We start from the raw sequence: 22,443 nt of genomic DNA, 5'->3' as shown, positions 1-22,443 counted from the left end.
CATACTCACACCAAACATTTGGAAATTGACAATCATTCTGTTCGTGAGAAAGTGGCACAGAAGTTGCTCGATATTCGCTTTGTCTCTTCTATTGAGCAGGTAGCAAACATCTTCACTAAAAGGCTACATCCTTGATGGGTTACACATCTTTTTATAACTTGAATTTATTAAGCAGTTTCTTAGCAATTTGATAGAGCTTGTGTAGAAGTCTATTGATTGTACAATATGTTGTATCTATATAAACAAAAACATAAGATTGTCCAAGTGGATAAGTGGATGATCATTTTCATCAAATCTCTTTCCTCTTTTAACCAACCCAACCAAACACACAAGTCAAACAAGTTTTCCTAGAAGTTACTGTTGTTTGTTTGCTGTGAAATTTAGAAATGAAGGATTCTTCCATTAACTGGACTTTTATTATAACTATTCTAATATTATTGCACCAAATCCCTATTCACACACACACACACACAAAAAAAAAAAAAAAAAAAAAAAACCCTCATATTTGGTGCATGCAAGAGGAAAAAATGTCATTATGTTGGTTGGACTTGTAACCAAATCATCGTAATCCCCTTGCATCACACAGATAAAATCTATATCTAAAATCCATTACATGGATAAAAATCTCTCGCACAAGGTTTTACCATTATCTTTCCCTCTATGAATAGAGAAGCCTTAACAGTCATTAAAAAAACAAAACAAAAAGAAAAGGCCTCTTATTAATTGAAATGCTGTTGGTGAGCCCTCAAGGTGGAACTTCTTTTCCATCTCATCACTCTCTTCTTTTATTCCCCCTTCCCTCTTATGACTATGCCAATTATCAATGTAATCCATGTGATTACTCCTCATGAATATATAGAGTGTATTAGGGACCAAATAGAATTAGTCTAAAAAGTTTTAAAATTAATATGTTCTCGTACGAAAAAAGAGAGAAAAATTAAAAAACCATGGGAAGAAACAAAAAGGAAATACATATCAAGCCTGCAAGAAAGAAAATAAAATGATTCATTCTTTATAATGCCAAACTATGTGTGACATATATTGACCTCAAACTTAGTTCTAACATAAGTTTTAGACCTCAACAACTAATAACTCAATTGGTCGGCATCTATCTCTCCGAATAGGAGGTTTCGGAGGTAGACTCTCTAATTCAACCCTAATCGATTGGAGGATCAAAATCCTTGTTTTGGGACACCATAAGTGCAATAAATCACCACCTTGCATGCGGGAGTTCGAATTAGTCGACTCTTTATTATTTTTTTCATAAACAAATTAATTATTTAATTAATTAATTTTACCTATATCGAATTAATTCTGCACAATAAAAAAAAAAAGAAGCTATATTGTAAGTGCAATATATCACTCTGGCCATCAAGGCCGCATGGAAGTTTCCTAAACCGCCGTTCTTAAATGATATGATAAAAATCACGGATCAACTGAAGGTAACGAGAAGTTTCAGACACACACACACACACAGAGCCAGAGAGAGAGAGAGAGAGAGGGGAGGGGTTAAGAACAAGAAGAAACACATGCCCGTTGTGTATCTTGATTCTCTGATGCCAAGCCGGTGAAGGTTAACCGTCCACGGCCCCAAAAAGAGAATCCACAGCTATCATTCAAAGAAACAACATCGCTTCTACTAATAACGCACCAAAAACGATCACCAAAATCGAGAAACATATTTTTCTCCCCTCAGTCTGAGGAGTAGAATCAATTGCAAGCAGTTACAAATTAGAGCAGCGAGAAGGGAAAGAGCTGGAGATACAGAGTTGCAGCAAAGGCAAGCGAAAACCCGCCATCTTACTATAGTAGTATTCCAGCCAACCAGTGAAAGAGCGATGGAAGACACTCCAAAGCTCTCTCTTCTGTAAAAAGAGAGGAGGAAAGAGAGTGAAAGGCTTTCGATCATTTTGAGTCCATTTTTTGGTAGGTGCTGGGAAAAGAGAGCGATGGGTGGAAGACTGGAGAGCTGGGGGTGGTGGGTAGGAGGAATGTTGCTCCTTTGCTTGAGCCTGGCCTTGGAAAGCGAGGTGGTCTTAGCAAACAGGCCCCTCGCATCCTCACCTCATGAGATGGGAAGTAGTAGTATTAGCATTAGCACCAGCAGCACCAACCACAACAAGTTTATAGAGAAGGATCATAAATATATCCTTGCCAACATCTTCCATTCCCTGTTCGACAATGGCGACTCTTCTTACACCCATGTTTGGCCAGTATGGGACTCTGCTCTTAGAACACAATTCATTTGCTTTTCTTCTGTTATTTGTATATCTTTGTGGTGATTGAATGGAGTTGGATGGGATTGGATTCAGGACATGGAGTTCGGATGGAGGGTCGTGTTGGGTTCGACCATCGGGTTCCTTGGTGCTGCTCTGGGCAGTATTGGAGGTGTCGGCGGAGGTGGGATTTTTGTTCCCATGCTTACCTTGATCATTGGCTTCGACCCAAAGACATCTACAGCCATCTCCAAGTGTAAGACATAGGCTAATATAGATGGAGTAATGTAGAAATAATGTCTCCTTCCTTCTTTATTTCTTTCTTCTTCTGAAAACAGGCCGCATGGCAGGTTCTTAAATTTGAACATTCTGTTTCTCTTTAATCTAGACTCTGGAGCTATACAGAATAAAATAAACTAACAGTTACTATTCTGTTTATGAATTTAAAGTTTGTTAGCTATACAAAGATGGATCTCACCTGTACTGTGTTTTATTCTTGTAAGTCATGATTCGAGTTCCATTTCTTCATTTAAATCCGGCATTGCTTGTCTTGCAGGTATGATCATGGGTGCTGCAGGATCCACAGTGTACTATAACTTGAGGCTCCGCCACCCGACACTGGAATTGCCAATCATTGATTATGACCTTGCTTTGCTGTTTCAGCCCATGCTCATGTTAGGCATCAGTATTGGAGTCGCTTTTAATGTCATTTTTCCTGATTGGATGGTCACTGTTCTCCTCATTATCCTCTTCCTAGGTAAAATGATAGAACAAATTCTTTATGGCCATCACCTCCATAAAAGAAAATTTAGGTACTTCAGATCATCTTATGTTCCAAGCATCTTATCATATGAAATCTCATATTTGGCTGTTTCTGCTTCCCTAAGAAGATTTGGTTGATTTGTTCTTACAATAATATTAATGATTTAGCTAGTTTTCATCTTCTTGCAGACAGAAGCTATAACACCACTTCCACTACAATGAAATCTGAATTTTACTGCACAAGCTGATAATACAATCAAATCGTCAGAAAAAATCACCTACATGTTGAGTCAAAAGAAAAACTACTTCTAACAAAATTCCGAACTAGTAGATGAGTTTCTGTATTTTAGTTGTAAAGGTTGTCTCTTACTCTGTCGCTAGAAGCTTTCATCTAGCATTTTTCATCGCACGATCTGGCAATGTTTTTTCCTTATTATTATCAAAAAACAGTCATGTCTCCAAGTATTGAATTATGTATGCATATTCTCGGCATTTTCCATGTCTGCAGCTCGGTAATTTTCATGACCATTTGCTGGTAACCAATTCTCCAGAAGCTTCATTATCCTTTCACTTAGATCTCATAAGAAATTTAATCTCCTTTTTTTTTCATGCATTAGTACTTTAAGTGGAGTTTCTGGCAAAATCTAATGGCGGTCCTTGATGAAAATTGACCTTATAAGCAATATCATGACTCAAGAAAGTATTTCCTCCCAATGTAGTTCATATTTGGTAGTTTCTCCAAATTATGGTACTATCATCTTAGAGTAATTAATGAATGAAGTATACTTTTCTATATCTCAGTTATTGGTTGCTTCTTTTTTCCCTATGTTTAAGAGAGATGAAATACTAAATTGGTATGACTGATTCCAGGTACATCAACAAAGGCACTTTTCAAAGGTATAGAAACATGGAAAAAAGAATCCATATTGAAAAAGGTCTGTTCCTTACCTCATTGCTTTCAATTTTCTGATCTTGTTTAAATAAACCTTGATTAAGAGAGTTCTTGCGATACTTACATTTCAGGAAGCTGCCAAGCTGCTCACTTCTCAATCAAATGGTAAGTATGACAAAAAACCCACCTCAGCAATTGAAGTAATTGAAAACTATGATCTACTTATGCTCACTAAGCAAACAGTAAGAAGCATGGTTCGCCGTACTGGCCCGAACCGGACAATACAGAGCATACCATGTCATACCAGTTCGGTATCGGTATATATTACGGGAGGCATACCGACATTTGGTACACCGAAAACATCCCATTCTGTACTGTACCGATACAGTGCTAATATGGCACGGGTACCAAGACGGCGAATCTTGGTAAGAAGATTTACAAACCATCCTCTTCTCTCTCATGACAAGTGCATATGCACTACTATACGCACCGAATCGCAGAATCATTCATGCACGCGGTTATTTTTTCTTCTGTTATTTTATTTGAAGCTTTTCCTTGTAGGAAAAAACTAGTATTATCTTTCTTTTGAATTTTAGAGAGTCCAAAACTGGCATACAAACCCCTCCCAGGTGCTCCTGCTGCCAATGCGCAGGTCCTGTCATCTCCAGATGATGAGGTAGGTTTGTTTTTTCCTTTTCTTTTGAGAAAAGAAGAGTCAGGTTCTGTAGTTAACCCATTTGATCTTGAACTTATCAGAATTCTGATGAACTCTGTCTTCCCAGGTTCCAATCAAAGAAAACATCTACTGGAAAGAGTTTATGCTGCTGTTATTTGTGTGGGTGGCATTCCTTGCTGTGCAGATAATTAAGGTGATATATCACTTTTCTAGACTTAAAAAAGTAAAAAAGAACATTGTTAATTGTTAATTTTCATGACCTCGACACTGTGCCCTTTCTCACCGTTGTCTTGATCATTGTACATTATATGCTTATGCTATCTAACTTTTCATATATCATGATTTTCTTTCCTCTGGAATATGTATGCAGACGTATGCCACAACCTGCTCCATAGAATACTGGGTTCTAAATGCTTTACAGGTATCATCTCCTTTGTAGTTTTCTTTTCTTCTTATATTCCTCAAAGCAGATACAAGAGTGTTATTTTGGTAACAGACTAGACCGGAATAGGGTTATTTACATTATTATTGTGAGAAGGGGTCATTTGCGCATATGCAAACAGATATGGATCCCTACATTGTTACATTCTAGATAGGATTAGGAACAGGCATAATCAAACCTGCTTTTGACATAGCTATCATTATTTGGGTACCATTTTCACTTCTTTAGAATTTTATTGAATCAAGAAATAGGTTTAATTGTACATCTTTTAATATATATATATATATATATATATATATAAGGTATCCTCCGGGTAATTCAAATCGGAGCAATTTGATGTCTGACTCAGGCCTATATGACATGACTGATCGATAGGAATACTCCAACATTTATCCTTCAGGAGTCATTGGAACCTCAAAGCATTGGATAACTAAATGTTCATTTACTGCATTTGATCTCATTCCTATTTACTAATTAACAAGGAATAATTAGAATATTGGATAGTTTAAAATGATGTTCAGACACATATAACTGGTCTTTGAAAAAAAGAAACCAGAGGATACTGTTAGACTGGTATTTTTATTGATTCAACTTCATGTTTTGAAGGGAGTTCTCTATAATAGTGTATTCAATGTCCAAATCTGAAACTAATTGACGAACATGTACAAAAATTAAGATCAGCCAGTCTTAAAAAAGGTGTAACATGGAAACAGACTAGCGAAATTCCAGAGGCACATAAAAAGAGTACAGTCTTTATGGAAGTCGATAGAAGAAAGACAGATTTATCACTAGGTGAGCATGTCAGTTTACCACCATTTGAATCAGTAATTATATATTTCATGCTCACTGTTCTCAATCTGACACCAAGTGAGATATTCTTTGATCTCTCATTTGAGCTCTATTTAGATGATCAACCTGTTACACTTGAAGAGCAAATATCCCTTGGCCTTCATCTATATGTTGCTTGCTTCCTTGCCATGTTATTTTGGATCATTTCAATTCTAATTACTTCACATGAGCCCAGCTTTACCTTCAAACTAAACTAGTACTTTTGCAAAGACTTAATATCTTTAAATTTTGCTTCTTTTATGTACATATCTTATCCCACAACCAAATTTCTATGATCTGGCTACCAGAAAGGCATGCTGCTTATGTCAATACACGACTCGAATTCCTGAAAACATAGCCTATGCAACCCTCAGAATCACAGCCTTAATCATTTTGAGTCCTACTTCTAAATCTAGCATTCCTATATCCTTGGATTACATATTTCACCTAGCTGTCGTATCCATCTCTCATCCATCAGCATACTAGAATAATTCTCATATCAAATTATTGCTCTTTTTTTACCTAGAAATCTTCCAATGACTTGTATTAAATCTCAAATGCATACAATCTGATAAAGTTCTAGCTTCATAACAGGTACAATTTGAAACGGGTCTCAACATCCTTGAACTTAAGCAGACAACACAATGGCTTTAATTGTTTTTGGTTGCTGGTTATCTGCTAGTAAAGGCAAGTTATCAGTCCAACCAGCTAAACAGCCATTAACAAAGTTAGGATTAAAGTTATTTGGTCAAAGTCCTAAAAAGCCATTTAACCTGTTTCGAAATAAATTTGACCAGGCTCTCTCTTCTCCCTCTTTACATTTTCAGTTGTTCCATAATCCATTAACTCCTGGAATTTCGACCAAACAGAGGATAATTTTTAGCGCCAGTTAGCTGGCTCGCAGGTGGTTAGAAATGGTTAAATCTATCTACTTCCTGGTTAGCCATTCGGCATCCAAATGCAGCCTAACTGAATATCAGAGCAACAACATATAGGTTTAGTTGATCATTTTGATATGTGGATAGGTCAATTACTATCATCACTTGATAGCTTATCTGGCCAAGTGACAAAGTACAAATGCTTTCCATCGAAAAAAAAAGGACAAAGTACAAATCCTACCATGTAATTGATAAAGCTTCAGTATGTAGAAAGATTCTTTGGCCTAATGTGGATCTGAAAGGAACCCTGCCAAGTTGTGATAGGAAAACAATTATTTAGCTCAGAAAATGGCACATTTGTGGAAGAAACTTGACTGACATTTTGTGTTATGCAGGTGCCAATAGCTCTTTCCGTCACGCTTTGCGAAGCCATCAACCTCTGCAAAGGAAAGAGGACAATTGCCTCTAGGGGGAAGCAAGATATAAGATGGAAAATGCATCAGCTGCTCTTCTACTGTTGCTGTGGGGTATTAGCTGGGATAGTTGGAGGACTGCTTGGACTAGGAGGGGGGTTCATCCTGGGACCATTGTTTCTTGAAATGGGAGTTCCTCCTCAGGTTCTGCTCTCTCTTACACCACTAAAAATGCGGCAATGTCTGAATTCTTCATAATTTGAGAATAGATTTTTAAGTTGAAACAAAACTTCGAAAAAAAAAGGTTAAAAAATAACAGAACAGGCATATGAAAGCCATCTGAAGCTTGTGGAATTCTGCGAATGGAAAGCATTCATAAATGTTATGAACAAAAAAAAAAAAAATCCATGTTAATATATATATATATAATTCATGACCCTTGGTTGGGGGAAAGCTGAAAACTAAAGTTTTTGGACATCAGTCACTAGGTTTTAGTGTAAAGTGTTTATGGATACTTATTAAACAATCGGTCGTGCTGGCCCAAATTGCTCGCTGTGTTTGAAATGGAATGCATATGTTTCAAACATGCTTTTTAAGTCATTATAATGCAGGCATTTGTTTTTGGACTTGAAGATATCCTAGTTCTCATGCATTGTGTTATTAATGTTATTGTGTGTGTTGTAGGTTGCAAGTGCAACATCAACATTTGTGATGACATTTTCGTCATCAATGTCCGTCATACAATATTACCTTCTCCATCGCTTCCCCGTTCCATACGGTAAACAGCATTGCCATCAATTTTACCCCCTGAGAGCTATAATATTAGCTACTACAACTACTGGAATCTTAAAAGCTCTTTGACTGTTTTATTGCTGCAGCTGCCTACTTTGTTTTTCTGGCAACTGTGGCCGCCTTCACCGGTCAGCACATTGTTAGAAGGTTGATTGTGCTCCTAGGCCGAGCATCGCTGATCATCTTCATTCTGGCTTGGACCATCTTTGTGAGCGCAATTAGTTTAGGTAAATATTGTCTCAATTCTTCTGTCAAGGAGATGTTTCTAATGCATGGCCTATAATCTCTAATATGTTGATGTCACTGCAGGTGGTGTTGGTATTGCACACATGGTAGAGAAGCTGGAAAGGAAGGAGCATATGGGTTTTGAAAACCTTTGCTACCACTCTAAATCGCTTCAATTCAAAGTCCTTTAAAGTTTTAAAGATGTAATAGTGATATCCATATCTTTCTTTTTGCTACAGATAGGGTATTTGTCTACTTGAATCCGAGTTGAATCTTTGTTCTTGTAACCATGACAACTGAAACTTGGCATCCTTTTTTCCATATACAAAAGTAAATGCTTAATCTGTGCAGAAATTGCGGCATAATATCTAATAAAAAGTGCAGAGTTCAATTTATTCATCATGAATGTAATTTAAGGTCTAAGATAAAAAGACAAGTAACATTCTGTTCCAACTTCACAAGTAAAATTAACCTAACATAATCATTTGCATTTTAGGGAAAACAGAGGCTAAGATCAATGCTGTAGATCTCCACTTCCGCCAGTCTCTGATTTCCAAAGGACCTACCTAGATTATATTGAAGCCTGGCACTGGAAATCCACCATAGTCTGCATCATGGTTAAGTTCTCTTAGTGCCATGGCCTATCAACTTATTGTTCTCCGATCTCAGTGCCATACTTCCATGTGGTCATGGCATGATATGATATGATATGTAATGGCTGCAAAATAGAAGCATCAGTGACTGAGCTTTCTTTTTCCAAATAATCTTGTTCTACCTAGTCACTGGAAGGCATGAAGATTTGTTCTTCTGGAGTCGACTCATGGGCTTCAAGAAGAAGGGGCTACTGCAGCCAGTAAGAAACTGGTTAGCATTTGAAAGCTAAAAATTGAATCAGAAATCCTGTAGTTCTTGAATTTACTAGAAAGAGAAACAAATGTTAGCTCGAGTATTTATCTTGTATTTGATTTTCCTTTCCATCGCAGCCTATTTCCTTGCTCATTGAACGTTCCAATTAAAACTAATCCCATCACAAGATCAAATTACATGAAGTATTACCATTCTTGATGTCATTTGGCATTAGAAAAACAACAGAACTCTAAAGAGACTCTAAGGAACTTGTTAATTTGTTGCTAACATTAACCAGTTGTTTTTGTCATCTGAAACCTTGAACAAATTATAATGCCTCAGAAGTTCAGAACATTGAATAATGGTTGAATTAGTCACCTGGGAAAGCTCAACCAAATGTGCTAAATACAAGTTGGGATATTCCATATCTTAAAACACACATAAAGGAAACTACAAACAAATCAAGTAGTTATCAGCAATAGATCCAGACAAATATCTCTCTACCATTGGCAAATCATTTGCTAAGAATACTTGATATACAAACATGCTAAGTGTCTTCTCCCGTCTGGAAAAGTGGTCCTGCATTGCGGTGGTAGATATCGGTGCAGCATCAACATCAGAACAGGGAACGAGTCCAAGATGAGATTCCAGAAAAACCGATGGCTAGGAGCATCTACTGTTTGTCATCCTTTCCCAATCTCTTCTCAGCCAGTGCAAATCAAAATATAACTGTGTGAAAGGCCTTATGGCTACTACTCCCAAGCATACATAATTCCACAACGACATGGGACCTGCATTGGTAAACTCCCTCTTGTAGGTCCTTTTTGTGGGTACAAAAGAGGAGCCTGAAGCTTAAACATAAATTCATAGTTCAGAGTACATAACAGAACCACTGCAGAAACTACTAAGGCATCATTTCTAAGATATATACAACAGAATTAATAAGCTGAAACACTAAACCCACCCCAGAGCAGCAGAAGCCCATGTCACGCTACCAATCAACATTGTTCTTAGAGATCGACAGCAAGCCAACTTATAAAAATTCAATTTTCAATTCACCATTTCATTATCTTAATGAAACCGTGTGGGTGCACAGCCCTCCCTTTCTCCTCAACAGCAATACTTGATATATAGGACAGGGAGGAGGATAAATGATATATAAGTAATAAATCTCCTAAGCACTTAAAATCTTAAATCTCTTTTTTAGGCACATCTTACCTTCTAGATAATGAAAAATATCTGGATGCCCCAGAATGTCATTTTCTCAAGGGACAATAAATTGGATATGCCTTACGAACATGCTCCACAACGTGGATAATGAAATATAAGAAATTAAAGAAACATTATTTGGGGGTATCTGTAGAAGCCAGTTTCATCAAGAAAAGAACAAAAATCTGTAGGCCAAATCACAAGGATAAGAGCCCAGAAATTGACGAAGGGGAAAAAGAACAAATTTGTTGCTTCCCAGTTGCTCTACTGCCATTTCATGCAGATCTGATTGATATAACCTATGAAAACATTTTGTATCATTTAATTAACTGGTATATGTTAACTTATCACTTTCCCAGCAAAGTATCAAACCATCTCTGAAGTTCAAATAGCAAACAAAATATCAAGTCAAGATACCAAACCAAGTTGTACAGACCAAACAGAGTACAGACAGGATGAGATAACATTCTCTAGCCTAAAAAAGCCAACAAAAGACATTACATTTTACAAAAAAATATGAGGAAAAAGGAGTTACCGGAATCTAATTATACAAATGACAACAGATAATTGAAATGATGCACGACAGTCCTGATGGCATTTCTGCAACCTTTTCTCTATCTCACGCAAGTGCCCCCATCAAAAAAATTGATATCTCAAGATGCTTGAGCTTCATGGAATCAGGACTTGTAGCTTTAGGGGGCAAGATACAGCAGAATCCATCATACAAGAGCTAGCTGGCATTTGCAAGAAAATGGTCCTCCAAGTTGGGCCCCAAACTGAGATATTCCACAAGTGCTATCAACGCAAAGAATGGATCACCTTCCTGTGTCCTCCAAAGCCCCAAATCTGCCAAAATAATAAAGGACGAGTTTTATAGAATTTGAACCTACATCTTTGTACAACTGGAAAAGATTGATCTCACAAGATGCAGGTAGTGTTAGATGTTCGGATTTTTTTGAATGGACTGAAGCTTGGAACTGTTATAAGCTGACCAAACAGAGGTTTGATCAATCACCTGAGATTGGGCGCACAACTTGAAATTTGAGCATGATAATCAAGTTCTCAAGATGTTAATATCATCCGAAAATATGAAGGATGTAGATAGCAGAGGCATGGAGGAGGAAAAAAAAAGATTGGTACACAGACACTCCATTGCCCCTTATTATGTCTTAAGAGGAAAGAATTTTTGAGATCAAGAAAGCAATAAGGATGATAGAACAAATGGCTAGAACAAGATAATAATCCCCTAGCAGGTGTGCAAAATGAGTCACACCCATTTAATCTAGCTAACCTCTAAGAACCAATATCAAACTCATACCAAGATTTTTCAAGCTAGCTAGACTGATTAAGCATGCCTTGTAGCTAAAAGGCTGAAGTTGATGATAAACAACCCTTCACCGAAGGGTTGATAGAGAGAGAAGTAAATAAAAAGGTGACTCAGTTGTAAACTGGAAAATGGAACATCCAGCTGGTGTGACCAGAGGAGCCTGGGCTGAATTTTGTAGTTCAAATCTGAAACTAGTTGAGATTCTTTTAACTGTTGGAAACAATTTCCAAAAAACAAACAGACAGAAATAAACTTCCAAATGGGGAGACAAAACAAATTTGATTTCCGAGATATTCGATAAAGAAATGATACAACCCATAGTGAAAGTATAAGAAGCTGCATTTCTAGTCATGGTGCACCCTAAGCATAGCAGCTTCTACAAACTCTTAAAATATGTTCTAATGGTTCCAATGGTGAAATCTAATTATTGATTAACAAACTGGATAAGAAGGTACCTTTAGGTTTTTGTCCCAACTTCCTGTGCATAAGGCACTCCCATCAGATGACAAACCTAGGCAGCTTATGCGGCCCTCATGAGAGTTTTGCAGAGTTCCCAAATTCAGGACTACCTGAGAAAAGAGAAAAACATAGATGATCCAAACACCCTTTTCTTATAAAAGTTAGCAAAATGATAAACCAAAACACCCAAAGCAAGAAGGGAGGGGGAACAAATCAAAGTGATGGTTTCACTAACTACAAAGATTGGACTCTTGGCTGAAGTTCTGTCCGAAACTCCAAAACCAAAATCCTCAGTTTCACCTAAAACCAATACAAACCTGGGTGAGTTTTGGAGTTTTGGTTAAATTGATTTTTGCAACCAAAGTCATTGTCTATATGGGTTGCTTATGCTGGATTTTTTTTTTTTTGTGTGTGTGGAAAGGGGGGGCACCATTTATTCATTCCTTCAAATGTTAGGACACATTTTTTAATTAAAGTTATATTTTGCAAGTTCTGAGAATATCTGAAAGTATTGATGCATTAGATTTTAAAAAGGGCATAAAATGATTAGACTGTGATCAAACAGTATCATGATATATTACATATAAAATATGACTTTAGCTTTTTTTTATCATTTCAATGGGAATACCAAAACAATATATTCAACGATCCTAATAAATAAAATGTATTTTAAACTGATTTCCAATTTTTTCTTGATTTTTCTTTAATTTTTTATTTTTCCTAATATAAATTGTTGTTTGGATTTCTTTATAATTCTCAGCCAAACAATCAGAGATATCTTCTTTAATTTTAGTTTTTTTTATTGTCTTCACTCTGGATAAAAACAATTCAGAGATAATATTTAACTGCGAATTTCTAAACATTGCCAAGATTATTTCCTAAAACAAATGATTGACTTCATATAATGTTTCCACTATATTTTTCATTGAAGATTGCCTTTACTGTTTAGAGTTGCACAGGAATTTGTTTTTCCAAATAAAAAAGAAATGCATACCTCAGCTACCAGTGTGTCCCACACATAACAATCACCATTGGAGTATCCAGCAAAAAGGAGTCTACCCGATATTGAGAAGGCAATGGATGTGACAATGGGAACATCATTATCATTATTGTCATGCTGCTGACTATAAACTTGAAGTTGATGTCCTGTCCTCATGTCAAATAATCGGCATGTGCCATCATCAGAGCCAGTCCCAAATCTTTGTCCATCAGGGAAGAATTTGACAGCATTAACATCCCCCACATGACCATGATAAGTTCGGACTGCTCGACTAGCAATTCGAGTATCCCACAGTCGAGCAGTAGCATCGCATGAACCAGAGACAAACATATTTGAATTTGAAGAGTTGATTGAGACACTGGAGATGAAAAACACAAGTTGTTTTCAGTAATATGATTATCTTAGAGTACAGAATGAAAACCAGGTTTCTTTTGTTTAAAACGAAATAAATATAGAAAGATCATATGAAAGTTTCTGTTTGCAGGAACATCGTGCCCGCAAAAGCATCACAGCTCATGCGTTCACAAGAGAATCCATATGACATCAAAAAGAAACAGTTCTGGGAATGTTCTAAGAATTCTCTGTTATTTTCCCCTACCAAAAAAAAAAGAAACAGTTTTGAATTTTGGGAATATTCTAATTCTAAGAATATGCCCTGTTACTTTTTTTTCCAAAACAATCCAGCCTCTTTGCACCAATCTCTCCACTGGCTTACCCATAGATTGTTTCTCTCTCTACTGATGGGAGTAAGGTTAACAAGACCAGACATCATCCCATATCTTCATCATGCTTCATGTATATATATCCCCAAAAATTTTGTCTTATCCAATCTTTCATAAACAGTCAACTAAAAGCTATAAATGTTAATCCCATATGTCCATCATGTTTAGTGCAAAAGAGAGCCACATATGTTATACCAGTATGTCCAAATAATCCCATTTTTAATCCCTCTCCCACTAAAATACAGCAGGCAGCATTATACTCCCTTGTTTTTCCCATTAATGCATGACACCAAATGCAATAATAATAAACAAGATGATAAACAATAAGACTTGTGTCCTTCAGTTGGCAGCCTCCTCCTTAGCACATGCACTAGAAGAGGTTCCATATTCAAAGACAGATGGTGAAATCCCACAAATATTTTCAAAAACGAAAAGCAAAAAAAGGGGAATAACCAGTGGCATAAATGTAAAGAACACTTCCAAATTTTCAATGGTGCAAAGCTATTATCGTATGAAACATTTGTGCACCTCCAAATAACGCTTAACACTACATAAACTTCTACTTGAATTCAATCATCCGTACATATGGGGCATGACTGATGTTTAGAGTTGCAAAACAAATAATTGGTCACTATGTTTTGTTGATTCAAAAACCATTTACCGTATAAGAAGTCTATTAATTTTACATATTATTTATCAACAAGTTCTTTATTTAGTAATATTATTGATTTTTTCAGTCTCTTATAAATACACAAAGTCATGAGAAAGAATAATCAGTACAAGACTATGATATATCAATTACTTAAATTAATCATATGACTAAAACCTCAATGCGTTATTATACAATTTTATATATTTGATAGAATTTTTAGTACAATTAGTCATAGAAACAAAGCATAAATAAATAACGGACTGTAATGTGCAATGCACATGCCCAAATAGCAGTGTCTATCACACAGTTACATAAAATAATTTGAAACATGATATTGGATTTGGACATATCGATTTATTTGCTAGTAATCTCATCAATTTTTAGGAGAATACTGAGTTTGGGAGAATATGTTCACATAATGCATAGAACCTTTGGTAAATGGCAACATACATTATGGGCCTTGATGTTTATACTGAAATGTACTGCTTGCTATCTAAGTTTCAGCAAAGAAAGACACAAAGGAGAGGAAAATCTACAAATGTACAAATGGATAGAACTATCCTTGTTCTAGCACAAACTTATCGGAATTCTGGCAAGGTCATCTAATACTATATGCAAACTAAATATATAAGTATTAGATGGAAACCTACATAGGATCATCTGTTTTGGATAGACAACAAACATTCCTTCAATTTAGGTCAAGATCAGCACAAGTTTGTTCGGAAAAAAAAAAAAAAAAGCTTTCGGTGGACGGAATTCCTCTAAAAACCAAAGATCATAAACAGATTATAACCAAAAAGAGATCTATAGATTTTGTTGCAGTAATTAATGTCAAGTACAAAGCCAGTTATGTGAAATATCTTTTCAAATAAAGACAATAGGCATTCAGCCAATATAAAACTAAGCTACCTATGGAGGAAAAAAATTACAGAAATTTATGACTGCAGCATTTTGGTTTCAAGTACAAGTACATGAATGCATGATAGGATCTATGCAATTACCTCAACACATCAGCTGTGTGTCCTGATGGAAATTCGCCTCCAAAGACGGAGATCCTCTGACCAGTAGTAACATCCCATAAGACACATGTCCGATCCCCTGAGCTGGTAAGCAGTCGAGTCTCCTGATCTGGGACATACTGACAAGATGATACATAGCCCTTGTGCCCAGTAAGTATTCTTGATACTGGTATATTTCCATCTCTATCAACTTGAGAATTGAGATTGAAAATAGAGCACGCACTATCAAGGCCACCACATGCAACAGACTGACTGTTGGGGGCAAAGGCACATGTCATGACCCAAGCACAGTAAAGCTTTATAGCATGCGTTTTCTGGCTTGTCAAGGCATTCCACACAATTAATCTCCCATCTTGAGAAGCACTAACTATCCGATTCCTTTCAGGAGTCCAATCCAGCGAATAGACCTGACAATGTTCTTAGAAAACAGTATACATCAGTTGCTAATTAAAAGGTTGAAGTTTGAGTTTTAATCTCTAAAAGCTAGATCCATAACTAATCCAAAATAATACGAAAGGTCACCATCCAGCAAAAAGTTAAAATGTTATAAATTTTGCACATCCACATCCACACATAATGCTTGACTTAATATCACAATCACAAATGCCACAGTTATGTGCAATTTGACTTATAAGTTGAAATAGAATATCCAATTGAGCAAGGAAAAAGTGGTCAACATCTCCATGCCCCAACCCAAGAATGCAGTAGAAAAAAATGAGATCAATTATTGCAGAACAAGAAAAATGATATAACATTTAGAGTTGATAATACTGAACATGTTTCTTAGTTTCCTTAGTTTTATATCTTATACCTTATGTATACATATATGTTGTTTCCTAGACACATTGATTCATTTTAGTTCTAACTTAATCTTCCTAGTGGGGTCTCCCGATATCGAAGATTATCTTATCCCGAGAAATGTTCGAGATTATGATTAAAAAATAAAGCTTGATAGATATATTGACACAATATGTTCCAATGAAGAAACATATACTCGAAATATTGTTCACCTGTCGTCAGATTTTTGTCTGAACTTAATTTTCACCTATCAAACCTTCCTTACGGGCCAAGAAACATATGATTTCTAATTTAAGAATTTAACCAGTACAGCATTTCATCATTTCCAATTACGTCATATAGCATATGGAAATTAAATAGTGTAAATTGGAACAGCAATGAAAAGAAGAACAGCCAACCAGGAAAGAAAATTCCTTTAGAACATATAATTACATGAACCCGAAGAATGATTTTGAAGTAAATCATCGGTGGATGCTAATTTTGGCTTTGCGTGGTTGACTTGCAAAGAGCAAAAAGTTTTTAGGTCACCTTCGCACAACAGACCAGCTAAGTTTCACACACGTATTTTTTCCAAGCATTGTGTGATAAATAATCATTCAGAATATCTTTTCCCCCTGTGTTTTCGCATCACATCACGCTTCTCCAGTTCAGCAATTCTAATATACACATAAAAAGAGGAAAGAAAAACAAGAACTTCACCTTCCAGTCTAAAAAGTTGAAAACTTTCACTGCTCATCAACAGTTCCATATAATCACGGAATCCTCATTTAACAAAAATACCATGTAAAGGTAGCTTTCAGGCAACCCCATGAACTCAACTAACAAAAACGAAGAAACATGCAGCAAAAGCGCAAAAAATCTCATCTTTACAAAAGAATCAGCAGCCTACTTTCCCCGTATGACCCTGCAGGGTCCTACAGCAAACCAGATCCGTGGAGCCAAAGCTAATCGCCGTTTTCCCATGGCTCTTAGCATACCCAGCAACTGAAAAAACAAAAGAGGGAAAAAAATTCAAACCATTGTTCTCAAGAGAAAAAAAATTGAGGGGAAAAACCGCCAAGAACAAGAACACGAGAATTCCACCATCGGTGTCGAGAAGCGCCTGCCGCCTCTGCTTCAACCGCTCGCGCAGACCGTTCACGGTCGCCGTCGCGGCCATGTGCCGCTCCTTCAGCTCAGCAACATACATGGACAAACCTAACCCTAACCCCGACCCCAATGTTTCAAAACATTAGAGTTCTGCAGCCAATGACCGCCCTCTCTCTAGCTCGATGCGAGCCCTAATCCACCATTCCCACTCCGAGAACGCCAATCTCGGAGCAGAACGGAGGGAGAAACCGATCTAGGGTTTAGGTTCGCGTGGGGCGAATCGAGGAAGAATACGAGGGGACACAGAGGAATAGGGGAAGGTGGGGTAGAGAGAGGGGGGGGGGGGGGGAGTTGTAGGTGGTGATGTTGGAGAGTGTTTAAAGGAGGAAGGGAGACGGAAAGGGCGACGTGGGTCCTGTCCTGACACGTGTCAGAAGAGATTTAGGACAGCGATGTTCGTGGGTCCGAGGGAGAGGTAGAAATTATTAAATGAACCGTTCCACTCAAATGGGCTTCTTGGGCATGCTATGGTACCAATGATATTTTGAAAACTCCCATTCTCTGATTTTTCTCAAAATAAACTTTAACGACAGTATTTCAAAAGACGGTAGTAGATATGGTGTGAGCTTCATGATCAGAGACCATGAGCTAAGATTGATTACGGTAGAGAAATGATGCATATTTGATTAGTCCATCTTAGTGGCCGAGCTGCGCGCGACGTAAGAGGGTCTCGTATATGCTAGTATACACTTGGAGGCTCCGCGAATATTATTGGAAGGTGATTCTGCCATAATGATTGAGTGGATCAGGTACGGGCGTGCTAGGCCAGATCTACACCCACTAATCAGATATGTATGACATTTTCTGGACAATCTTGATTTTTTCTGGGTCGCACATGTTTTTCGGAAGACGAACAGTGTGGCGGACTAAGTCGCCTCCTCCGCAGCTCATCACTCTAGGGCCTTCATATGGGATGGCACTAGCTCCATCTCACAAGACCTTGATTGTATTTTGTATTCTGATTTCTCGTGGCGTACGCACATCTATGTGTAACTGAGACGCGGGTTTACCAAAAAAAAAAAAAAAAAAAAAAACCTGGACTAGCAACCGCTCTTCTAATTGAAATTTTAAATGGCAGCGAAATCAAAATTGGGGGCAGCCGTCGGGCCCGCACGAAAAATGGCTTGGTGAGGTGAAATTTTTACTTGCCAATAGAAAAGCGCCTACAATGAGAGCATTTGCTGGACATAAATCATGAATGAGCTCCATGTATGCAATGTACAAAAATCTAAAATATTAGAGATGGATATTTCTTACAAGAAAAAAAAAAAGAGAAAATGATGAGATTGATATTGAAAGAAAATGAGGCAACTACAAAGAGTAGTGAGAAGTATATTCAAAATCTATAGAAGAAATGGAACCATTCTTGGTGCTTATGTGATGCATTTACTTGCACAGGCGGATATGATTCTAGAGGGAAAAAAAAATAGTGAAATAATAGGGGGCTTTTCTTTTTAAATTCTTATAGGACAATGTTGTTTGATTTTTGTTTTAAGTACAGTTTAGGCCTTCCATGGATCAGTTCAAGATCAAGGTGCTTTGATTGGCTTGGTATTGGGAGATTATTATGGCAGACTTGTTTCTTCTTTGCTAAAGCATGTATACTTAATCCCAGAGGCTCAACTAAAAGCTACGACCGTTTAGATGTTGGAATCCGGAGAGTGTAAAAGGAGAGAGATTCTTCAACTACAATTCAATGGGTCAATCAAATGCAGTATGCTCATGTTGATGCTAGCCCTTATGGAGAAACATTTGGGTCATCGTTCCGGTCTATCCTCTTTCTAAGCAATACACTTTTCATTGTGATGGATTTCAATAAGACTGAAGAAGAAGAAAAAGATTCGAGAAGATAAGAGAAAAAGAAAAAATATAGCATGAATAATTTATGTGGATCGGCTACAAATCTATGTGTATAGATACATATATGCATGCATATATATAGAGAAAAGATATCTACTCCTCTCAATACATGTGTAACCACGTACGTAAATAGGTACATATATGCATATATGTGTACGTACATACGTATAGAGAAAAGATATCTACTTTTCTTTAAGTCAAAAATTAATATTCGAGCACTCAGATCAAAAAGTCATACAATCGACGATAGTCTGTAATATTAAGAATCTACTTTATTGCCCATAATCTACATATGTTAAAATTTGTATAAATTGAAAATCAATGTAATTTAATGTTTAGATCGTAATAAAATATGGTCTCATATTATTTTAACTATACATTTTATGTTTACTTAATGCATAGGGCAAAAACCACCAAAATGTGTTTTCTCCCACTTTTAGGTATTTTAATGATGTAGATCATGATTGATGGTACAAAAGTTTGATTTGGATAGTTGACCCCCTCTCAAAAATCCCCAACCCTATTACATCCCCAGCCTCAAAATGAAAAAATAAAAAGCAGGGACTTGTAGGACAAGCATGCAACTTTAGAGCAAGTGAAGGAAGCACTACCTTGAATGGAATGTTCAATTGGTTCCCTAAGAGTGCTCAAGAGAGATTGAGCCTTGTTGAGAATGAAAAAGAGGCGTATGCCGGTTCCTTCACCATCTTATTTTCCTGGGGTCTTAGAAATGGCTCCATTATTTATCCAATGATCATTGTATACAACACTAAGGAGCCCATGCACCAAATCCTTGCTGCCTACCATTAGAAAGCAAATGGTCCAAGAGGTAAGAACCAAAAACCTTGGATCATCCACTTTTATATAAGATCCTGATCTTCTCCGATCTTGAATTGAGCTGGAGAGGGCATGTCTTCCATTCATGACCATTTGTGATTGGTGCAAGAGCCATGATTGGAAGGGATCCACCGCGGTATACATACAACGCCTTGTCCAATCACCGCTATCATGCCTATCATAGATGGCTGTGATTGGAAGCTTTGGTGCAAGCCTTGGTAGGAGAAGATCTCCATCCTTTAATATAAGGTTATATAAAGCTAAATAATAGCTTACTCCTTTGTTAGTTACAGTTATATTGGATAGTCAAAACTGATTATAATGACTACTATAATAGTTGATCCCTAAAATACCTCATCATGATTCCTACTCCTCATTATGTTCCACTCAAAACACACCCATATCTTGTGGAGATAAGGCTACTGCTGACATGAGCTTGGACAAAATCTGAAAACATTGATTTACTTAATTGTGAACAGACAGATCGAAGGTTAGGTTTAGTCAGATCAGAATTGATTTGTGAGACTGACATTTTTTTCTTATGAAATCTTGCTTGGTCGATAAGATATAGGTTCAAATTGCCAGACAAATATTGAATGGAGAAATGTGTCGAGATTAGCTCAAATGGCATGCTATATAGTCTTCTAATAAGGTGAAGAGTGGGCTTCATCCACCTAAATTGCCACACTTCTCTGCACAGCGAAGGTGGACATGATGCATCAAGATATCCATTCTCTGAAAAAGAAAATGCATGAATTCAGGACCAAGGATTGTTTTGGATGTCATGAGCCATCCAAAACTCTTAGTATCTCCACATAATTTAGGTTTAATAAGTATCATAAATACAAAGAGGGTAAGCCATGATGCAACAGAATATTGCTCTATTATGATCCAGAGATCAAAGATTCAAAGGAAATAGCCTCTTCGCAAAAAAAGATAAGACTATATACATCTAAACCTCCTTAGATCCTAGAATGGCAATAGTTTTGTGCATTGACCTGCCTATAGGTATCATAGATACGCTATTGGATTCAAGCATAAGCTTTAGCATTGTCCAACTAAATAGCAAGTGCACCAAGTAGGCAGCAAGGTAGGTTGGAATCTATCTTGGTGTTAATATGAATAGGAACCAGCACCTTTACAGGTCAAGTTGGATTGGATTTAAGATTTGTTTTATTAATATCAGATTTCAAAGGGGTCAATTAAAGTCAGCAATAACTCTGATGGAAAAGAGCATAATGATTAGCTGACTTGATTGCATCATGAAAAAAAATGCAGGATAATAACCACTGTAATAACACAGTATGATAAACAACTACATTCCCTAAAAGATTAGAGGTTAAAGATGAATATCCTCCTACATTTTGCACTAAGTTATGAATAGCCCCTTGCATTTTGAATTGCAGCAATATCCATCTTGCATTTTCTTTATTGCTCAAGTAGGTCTAAAATCCACCCATTTTACAAGTGGAAACTCACAGGAACCCCTTGCAAAACTTGCAACTGTTGCAATATGTGCATCAAAACAGAGAGATATCCATAAGTTATTATTATATGCAATTGCTGTGAGACGTGATCAAAATTGGTAAATTTTGAATCTATTTTGAACAATATAAAAAATGCAATGTTGACATTGCAGCAGTTCAAAATACAAGAAGATATTCGCAACTCAGTACAGAATGCAGTAGATTATTTATTTTTAACCCAAAGATTAATTTACAAATGCATCGGTATCCATCAACAACACAAACTAATGCTCAACTATAGAACATTTAAGTTCAACAACGTATTACTTTCTAAATTCAAGATGGGGTCACTAGATATTTTGTCAGTTAGGTTTCACCAAGTCCCAGGATGGGCACCAAAATAAAGGGAATCTATCAGTCAGGCAAGCACTGATGATTGAGCAGTCTCTCTCGCCCTTGCTTGGAGCTGGTTGGGGAATACAAAACTTTCACAGCAGTTCACAGATCATGTGTCATATCATATGAGATACATCAATTCTACATTATAATGAGTCTTTTTCTTTTTTGTTGATCCGTGCCTGATCTAAATGATTTCTGATTGCATTGATCAAACATGGTAGATCAGATACACTTGCAGCCTCACTAATGAGTTCAGATACTGATATCATATCATCTATTTCACAAGCGAGCTAGCATTTGACAATACCCATTTTGGAGGAACCCCACCAATCTTGCTCACACATGAAACCCAGTGTGTCTCATTTGGGCACCATATATCAGTAGGAATGTGTAGTGATAGGCGTTGTAAGAGATCGGTGTACCAAGCATTTCCTTCCAAGCTAAGCATTAAAGAGCTTGACTTCAGCCCCAGCATGTGACAGCATATTTTTGAATCTATCAGAAATACATATACAAAAAAACTGAAAAGTAATCCAAAATTGCCACATGGCATCAAATATAATTTAGAGCGGAGCG

General features: G+C 36.9%; 2 protein-coding genes across 2 annotated transcripts; one reads left to right on the top strand and one right to left on the bottom strand.

Moving 5' to 3' along the window:
* Positions 1-1,449: 1,449 nt before the first annotated feature.
* Positions 1,450-8,502, top strand: LOC103702749 (sulfite exporter TauE/SafE family protein 3-like). Its single transcript, XM_039114500.2, has 12 exons — positions 1,450-2,213; positions 2,313-2,472; positions 2,773-2,973; positions 3,849-3,913; positions 4,002-4,035; positions 4,467-4,546; positions 4,653-4,739; positions 4,917-4,967; positions 7,090-7,311; positions 7,792-7,885; positions 7,986-8,126; positions 8,209-8,502. The coding sequence occupies exons 1-12, from the start codon at positions 1,950-1,952 to the stop codon at positions 8,313-8,315; spliced, it is 1,506 nt and encodes a 501-aa protein (XP_038970428.2). The 5' UTR covers positions 1,450-1,949; the 3' UTR covers positions 8,316-8,502.
* Positions 8,503-10,514: 2,012 nt separating this feature from the next.
* Positions 10,515-17,572, bottom strand: LOC103702709 (guanine nucleotide-binding protein subunit beta). Its single transcript, XM_008785251.5, has 6 exons — positions 17,240-17,572; positions 17,046-17,140; positions 15,341-15,765; positions 12,960-13,323; positions 11,962-12,075; positions 10,515-11,025 (listed from the first exon to the last, which is right to left on the bottom strand). The coding sequence occupies exons 1-6, from the start codon at positions 17,343-17,345 to the stop codon at positions 10,978-10,980; spliced, it is 1,152 nt and encodes a 383-aa protein (XP_008783473.2). The 5' UTR covers positions 17,346-17,572; the 3' UTR covers positions 10,515-10,977.
* Positions 17,573-22,443: the final 4,871 nt, after the last annotated feature.

Source organism: Phoenix dactylifera, chromosome 1 (genome assembly GCF_051530095.1).
Source record: "Phoenix dactylifera cultivar Ajwa chromosome 1, Ajwa_hap1_PhDact_Kaust_v1.1, whole genome shotgun sequence".
Taxonomy (NCBI): domain Eukaryota; kingdom Viridiplantae; phylum Streptophyta; class Magnoliopsida; order Arecales; family Arecaceae; genus Phoenix; species Phoenix dactylifera.
The sequence above is the reverse complement of the archived record's forward strand: the minus strand, read 5'-3'. Positions and strand labels throughout refer to the sequence as shown.